We start from the raw sequence: 8,089 nt of genomic DNA, 5'->3' as shown, positions 1-8,089 counted from the left end.
TTACAAGAAGTACCTTTGATAAACATGAGCGTTTTGATGTTTTATGTTCATTGATGCTTTGATTTCTTTTTTATTTCTATGAGATAAACCAAAAAAAATGTTTCTGTGCTTGAAGAATAAAAATGAAGATGTCAGAGTCATTTACTGTTCACAGCCTGAGGCTCTGTGTGGAACCTTTAATGACCACTGACCCACTGTGACTGTGACTTTCCACAGTGATGAGTATGTCAAGAGATTTATTCTAAAAGACACTTCTTCAGCTGAGAGTCAGAGAGTGGAGACACACACGCTGCAGTTTTTACTTGCAAGGGCGGTCACAGAGCGCTCACATCAGAGAGTGGGGGCCCTGTGATCAGCGCTCTGTTACCGCTCTGGTCTTTATTTATATACAAAAAATAATACAATAGTGAATAGACAGAGGAATGTTGGTGCATATGTAGAAGGGAGTGAAGATAAGAGTGGTTCAGGTGTATGTGTGTGTGTTGTGGGATACAGAAGGACGTGGCCCCTCTTCTTGTTAGGGAGCGCAGATAAAAGTGTCCAGCTCTCCTCTTCCTGGCAGGAGTGAAATAATAATAGCTTGTTCAGCTATTATCGCTGTGAGAAAGAATTTATAAAACAGAAACAAGTCTTGTAGTGGACAACAGACTAAGTCATCAAAAGGTCATCATGCAGTTTTCTATCATATGCAAACTTATAACATTAAAAGCTTATACTGACTACTAAGTACAATTTTATATTGACAGAGTAACACAGTCAAACACAGCAGTAAGCTTCCTGCCTAAATGTGTTACAGGCTGTAAACAAAGAGACTCAGCACACAAACACTCACATTTTACATACTTCATGTTCCCCCCATCACAAACAAAAGCAACACAATTCTGTGGGCTACATATTGAACACAGAAACAAAGCATTGATCGACTACAATTTATATCTGGATCAATCCACCCGCCTCTAAATCAGACCCGACCAACACAGACTGAAAGTTCATCACTTCCCATCATCAGTCACGGCTCGCCATCCCGACACCTTTTAAGGAAAAAGATGAAGCAGGAAAAGAAACAGAAACAGTTTCAGGAGCATCATGTAGAGACGTGCAGGATAAACATACAAGCTGAGAGTCGCAGCACTGTGCAGGACCAAAATCTGACGCTGCAGAGCAAATGGACACATATTTAAATCCACAATGAATATCTGAACACCTTCAGCTAACCTGTCAGTCCAACAGTGACCCAGAGCAGACATCCACATAAACAAAAGCAGGAAACACCAGAAGAAGGTGAAAGTTTTAGATGATCCATCTGAAATCTGTGGGGTGACCTGATGAGGTAAATGGTAAATGGCTTGTATTTGTATAGCGCTTTTCTAGTCCATAGGACCCCAAAGCGCTTTACACTACATGCAGTCATTCACCCATTCACACACACATTCACACACTGGCGATAGCAGCTACATTGTAGCCATAGCTGCCTTGGGGCGCACTGACAGAGGCGAGGGCGCTCATAGAGCTGCAATGTTCCTGCAAACATGGGCAAAAATCTAAAGGTGCTTCTACAGAGTTTGAGAAACACCTGTAGGGGTCTTCACCTGAATGCAACCAGGTTATTGTAGGTTTTTATTTTATCCCCGTTAATATTCCAGCCCAGTTCAGGGCGATGGTGACGTTAAAGGTGGAAAGGTTCAGGATTAAGGTGAGTTTCCAGACATTTCTGCTGATTCAGTGATCCTGTCATTGTCTCTGACTGTGGCTATGATGAAGCACAGGTGAGGCCACATGCTGCTGTTTTGTAGGTTTCTCTTCAGATCTGTGACGCTGTCAGCATGATTTATGATGGAGTAGTGACACTTTAAAGTGTGATCTCACCCCAACCGGTCGTGGCCGCCCCTCCCTGAGCCTGGTTCTGCTGGAGGTTTCTTCCTGTTAAAATGGAGCTTTTTTGTTCCCACTGTCACCAAAGTGCTGCTCATAGGGGGTCACATGAGTGTTGGGTTTTCTCTGTATGTATTACTGTAGGAGCTACCTTACAATATAAAGGTCCTTGAGGCGACTGTTGTTGTGATTTGGTCCTGTGTCAATAAAGTTGAATAATGTCTCTGTTTGGCAGACAGGATCTGTACCACACACCAGGAGGAGGTCACTTGTTATAATTAAGATGCAGGATTACATGGAAAAAAGATCATTTAATAATGAACTTGTGATGTTGGTGTAACAGAGGGATTCTTCACTTGATGCCTGATTTTGTGCAGGTGCGTTCTGACTCAGCTCAGTCAGACGAGTAGTGAAAGTGTTGGAGCAGAGGGAAGTGTTGAGTGTGTAACAGGGAAGTGATGAAGCTGAAAGCACCTCTGCTGCTCAGGCTTCAGACTCTCAGTCGTCACTCAGACATGAAGCCTGCGTCCGTCTGTCTGCTCCGGGGTGAGTGAACATCCTTACAGCTTCATCCAACATGCGCTCAGACAGCACGTCTGCATGAGTGCATCAGGGACGCTTCCACTGATGTATCACCTGAGTATCTGCAGGTACATGAGCTCAGTACCTGTTCTGCTCAGAGTCGGGATGAGGTTCTTGGTTCTGGTTTTCCTTCAGTGGAGGAACATAAAAATCCTAAAACAGCATCATTTCTGAACTGAGCTTTCATTGACCTCTGACCCTCAGTGACCTCTGCCCTCCTGTTGCAGGTGTGTGTGTGCTGCTGCTGTCTGCACCGACTGTTTCTGCAGGTGAGTCTTTTCTAAGTTTATATTTATGATTTCAGGAGACAGTCTGCAGTCATTCCCAGTATTCAGATCTCTGTGACAGAACAGAGTGCATTTCATATAAACTGAGCCAATACTAAATGTTTGTCTAACAGCAGTAATCCCACTCAGTTACATGTAATACAGAGCAGTTACATGTAATACAGAGCAGTTACATGTAATACAGAGCAGTTACATGTAATACAGAGCAGTTACATGTAATACAGAGCAGTTACATGTTTCCAACATTACTCATTTTTACGGAGTTATTCATTCTTTTGGAAGTGCCCTAAAATTCTAGTTCTTCATATAAGTTATAAATCTTTTTAAATATGGCCTTTTTCATTGGTTGTGAATGGCCTTATGCACAATGTTCTCCACCAGCTGTACTTTTTCCATTAATACATTTTTACTGCTTAAAGTCTTTAAAATAATCTGTTCGCCGGTCTTAATCTTAAGGAAAGCCCTTTGAAGAGGTCCCTCATTGACCCTGTAGTCACAGACTTACAGTAAGTTGTAGATTTTGTGGATAATTTACCAGAGTAAATATCCGTCTGTCATCACCCTTGTTTCCACGTATCAGGATGGTTGACAGATGCATTAAAGAACAACACATCCAGCCTTATTCACAATATAATCTGATATTTTTGGTAATAAGGGTTAAGCATGAAACATCCTGGCTTTTACTTTTTGTATTATGACGTACGTGTAATAAATGGTTCGTAGGAAAAAGTCCAAATTTATAAATATCAACAGTGTTAAGACAGAGATGATTAAAATAAGCAAACATTTTGTTAATAAGTTTACGCAGGCACGGTCAGTCATTCCATGTCACATAACACGGACCTTATATAAGGATTTTTAACTTCATGTATCAAATACTTTTCAAGATACTTAATAAAAATATCACATTGCAAAAGACACATAGTGACTGAATCGTACTGTACATTAAACATAAAATTCTCAGACACAAAAATAAAGAAACTTTCCTGCATGAATTAGTGCGACTGCAGTGATGCAGATGCTGACAGATGCCGGTCCGTCATGGTGAAGAGAGAGCCGTTGATTTATCAGTCGATCTGCATCCCTACCCTCACCCATTCTCACAAACTCTGACTTTGACCGAAAGAATAAGATTGTGGATGCAAACGATGGAAATGAGTTTTCTCCAAGGTGTGGCTGTCAGAGAACAATTTCCTGCAGACTGATTCTTTGCTGATTTAGAATACATTTGCACAATAATTGCAAAAGACAGCCAAAGAAAAAATTAAGTTATTTTATTTACATTTAGCTTTGACTCAAACTCAGAATACGAATATCTGACGATGTGTCACAGGCATGTGTGGTCCTTTAAAATCTGCCTGTGCCTCAAAACTACGTACTGATTGTACTGATTTCTAATGGTCTTTAAAAGTTCTTAAACAAAGCTCTTCCACTCTTATGCTGATGACACATACACATTTTTGACAGTTATAATTGATGATTTAAAGATTTATAGTCTTTAATACTAACTCAGTCATGCCAAGTAAAGAGTTAATTGGTCTGCATCCTGTCAAATTCAAATTACCATGGCAACCATGCCCATGTGAGCTGGCTGCACATTTGGATTCTGGTTTTGATGCAGGTTGGTGTGAAGTTTGATGATCATCGTGACGCTGGTCCTCTCCTCTTTGGTGGTGATTATCTGTCTGTCTGTCCTCCAGTGTCTCTGTCTGTCAGTCCAAACCTTCAGCAGGTCTTCAGTGGATCTTCTTCAGTGTCTCTGAGTTGTGTTGATGATGGACAGACAGCTGATGGATGGACAGTGAAGATGACCAGCGGAGGTCCCACTGAGGACTGTGGAGCAGCTGAGATGAGTGGAAGTTTGTGCGTTTTGGATCGTAACTCGTCCTACGGTGGAACCTTCTGGTGTGAAAGCTCATCTGGACAGCAGAGCGATGAAGTGTCCATCAGTGTTTCAGGTACAGTGAGATGTTCCAGCTGTGTCTCTGTCTCTGTGTGACTCCAATCTGATGGTGGAAGTCTGTCTCTGTTTACCTGCTATTCAGAAAAAGGTGTGATCCTGGAGATCCCTGCACTTCCTGTGAGACCAGGAAGTGATGTTACTCTGCAATGCAAGAAGAAGAGTGGTGAAACAGTTCCATCGTTTTTCTTCATGAATGGACGTCTCCTTGGGTCTAAAGCAGAACACGTTATCCCTAATGTCAGGCACTCTGATGAAGGTCTCTACTGGTGTGCTTCTAACACATTTGGATCATCTCCTCAGAGCTTTCTGAGGGTCCGAGGTCAGAACACTGACATAACTCCGTGTTTAAAGACCTGACCTGCTGAGCTGACTCATTAACCTGTTTCATCATGTCTCCTGCAGGGTCTCCTATAACTACTCTCAGAAAGTCCGTCCCTCCACCTCCAGTTTCTGAGGCCAGTTCTTCTCTGTCCACTCTTCCTCCTCTCACCAACTCTTCCTCCCCCTATTCTCCCTCTGTGTCTTGGATCAGAGTCATCTGCCACCTGTTGGCCTTCTGCCCGTACTGCATCTGCACCATCCTGCTCGTGTCCATCTGCTGCAGCAGGAGCTCAGGTACAAACTCAGGCAGATACTCACAGAAACACTTTGATCACGTCAGCACTGTCCTGATTTCTCCACTCTGCCCACAGGTAACAAACATGCTGTCTCCATGGAGATGCCATTGGATGTTGACGAGCATGATGACACCACTGAGCATTATGTTTGAGCGGATGGATCCTCTGATAGAATTAAATGTTTCTAAAGCTGAAAACTCTGAAGTCCTCACTCTGAGTTTCTCAATCAGAACCTGATCTGTTCACTGATCGATCAATAACGCTCAAACTACTGATGAATTACTGAATTATTGAATTATTGGATGAAAGCTTTGTTTGACATTGTTAGCATCTTCAAACATTGAAATCTCTGTGCACCTCTCTCAAGTTATTTACTGCATTTCATTTATTTACCACTGGTTCCCAACCTTTGGGAGCCACGGCACATATTTCACATTAGAAAAATCACACCACCAACAAAAATATCACAGAAAGTATATTGATAGTTTTTTCCTGCACACCAGGTACAGTGGTATTGGCTCGTTTTGTCCCCAGTGTACCTGTTGTACTTTCTTCTGACCACTACTCATGCTAGGACCTTCATCTGCGTCTGAGTTTTCTCCAGGACCAGGTCCGATTGTTTTACTGCCAGTTGGCAACTCATTTAAATAGAGCTGGTAGTTGTACTGCCCTCTAGTGGAAGAGAATGTAATTGTTCCACCCGTTACTCGATTACTTCGAGGACTAATCAGGTGGAACCAGATAATCGTCCACGGCACACCTGATCATTTCTCAGGGCACACCTATGTGCTGCGCCACAGTGGTTGGGAAACACTGGGATAAATGGTATCAAACACTGGGAGCGTTTGCCGGCGTTTTACAGAATGATGGTGAAAGAAATGGTTGATGCACTTTGAGTTCTTCAGCTTTGTTAAGGTTTTATTTTAATCAGCAGGAGAAAAAAAAGCCATGTAGTTTTAGGAGATTATCATATTTATTACCAATCCCAGGTTTCTGCCACGGCTGACTAAATACAGTCAATCCAGCAGTGTGCACGACCTCTTTAAAAAAATGATATTTCAATGCTCAGATCCATGAATTTTCAGTTCCATGGATAAAACGATAAAATTAAACCAGATTGTATTCCATTAAGATTCCAAATGACAGTTTTTTACTTTCATCCCTGAAGAGGAACTTCGTGTTTTTGAGTTTTTTTGAGATGTCCAGTGTGTCGGCTCAAATTTGGATTTATAAAAAACAGATTCAGGTTCCAAAAGGTAAAACAGGGAGAACTCAGTAAAAACGAGGGTTAGATGACAGGAGGTTTAATAAGTGTGTTGATCAGTGTTTGTGGAAGCTCCGACAGAGTTAGTTCAGTTCTGAAACTTTACTGTGGCCTCACAGCTCTTCTTCTACTGTGTCATTGAAGAACCTTCAAACTCTCTGAGCTGGTTTTCCTCCTCAGCCCTGTTTGATGACAGAAAGCACCAAACTGTGTCCTAATCTCACTTCATTATTTATCAACTTGTTTCTTTACTAACCAACAAATTATTTGAACATGTCAGCAAATAGCAGATTGTAGAAGAGTAAAATAATAACTTTAACTCCAAGTGTCTCATATTTGATGCGCGAGTTTTTCACACTTCTACATCGTCATTTTACATTTTACACAATAACCTGCTGGATGCAGCAAATGTGATACAAATTAAAACTCGCATAAGCAAATGAATGTTACATTTTTAAGTTCTGTTTTTTATGTTTCGTCAGAAGGTTCAATAAACATTCAATAAAAAAACTTTTTTTTCTGGTGATTATTTCATAGTTAATGGTTTTAACGGCACAGGAGCTAAACAAAAGTCATCAAAGGTCAGCATGTAATGACATGAGTCAACATCACACTGCTCTGTGACATCTGTGACATCACTTCCTCTTTTGTAAAGTTTTTTTTTTCATTTAAATGTTCCATTCAGAGTTTAATCATTCACTTTATTTGGACACTGTTGATTTGTTTCACACAGTCAAAATCTTCTTCAAGTCATTAGTAAAACACAGTTCACGTGTCAGTCAGGCGTCTGTTTGTCTTCCCAATAAACACGTTAGAAAGAGACCAAACCAACAAAACCTCTGCTTCAAACACTAAATCCATCCATTCTCCTCTGCTTATCTCTGTCGGGTCACTCGAGCCCTCGTTTATCCCTCGTTTCAAACAGCTTCTGGATGTTACCTGGTAACTGTCTTCTATGTCTTTTAATATTATCATCTAATAAATCCTTAAATTCCATTGCATTTAATTAAATAAATGATGAATTTGTTGACTTTAGGATTAGGATTCAACTTTATTGTCATTACAAATGTATAAACAGAGACTGAAATATTGTTTGCATCTAATCAGATGTGCAAGAGCAGTAAGTGCAATAAGAGCAGATTATATGCAGATAAGGATAGTGTGAAAGGTGGGAACAGTTATGAACAGAGTATGTACAAGTAAGCTAAGTGTACAGATGTTTATATTGCTATACAAAAAGCAAATATACAGATGTACTACGGACAATGTACAGATATACAAGTCAAGTGGCTTTATTGTGATTTCAACCATGTGCAGTGGTACAGTACAGAGTAAAATGAGACAGCTTTCCTCTGAGACCCTGGTGCTACACATGACATATAACAGACAAACACACGACTACGTAAAGTGCAATGTGCAAAAAATTGCAAATAAACAAGACAACACAGTGCAATGGAAATGTGCAAAATGCTAAGTATTTTGAAAAGTAACTTGGTGTGTGTGT

General features: G+C 40.8%; 1 protein-coding gene across 1 annotated transcript; it reads left to right on the top strand.

Moving 5' to 3' along the window:
- The first annotated feature begins 2,288 nt into the window (after window positions 1–2,288).
- LOC120740784 lies at window positions 2,289–6,788 on the top strand. The gene is made up of 6 exons (XM_040043266.1): window positions 2,289–2,418; window positions 2,682–2,723; window positions 4,442–4,699; window positions 4,787–5,023; window positions 5,107–5,319; window positions 5,397–6,788. Exons 1-6 carry the CDS (start codon window positions 2,331–2,333, stop codon window positions 5,471–5,473), a joined length of 915 nt encoding a protein of 304 aa, XP_039899200.1. The 5' UTR covers window positions 2,289–2,330; the 3' UTR covers window positions 5,474–6,788.
- Window positions 6,789–8,089: the final 1,301 nt, after the last annotated feature.

The sequence above is a fragment of the Simochromis diagramma genome, unplaced genomic scaffold, assembly GCF_900408965.1.
Source record: "Simochromis diagramma unplaced genomic scaffold, fSimDia1.1 OVJJ01000768.1, whole genome shotgun sequence".
In the NCBI taxonomy this organism is placed as follows: Eukaryota; Metazoa; Chordata; class Actinopteri; order Cichliformes; family Cichlidae; genus Simochromis; species Simochromis diagramma.
Note: the sequence above shows the minus strand (reverse complement) of the source record. Positions and strands in the feature narration are given on the sequence as shown.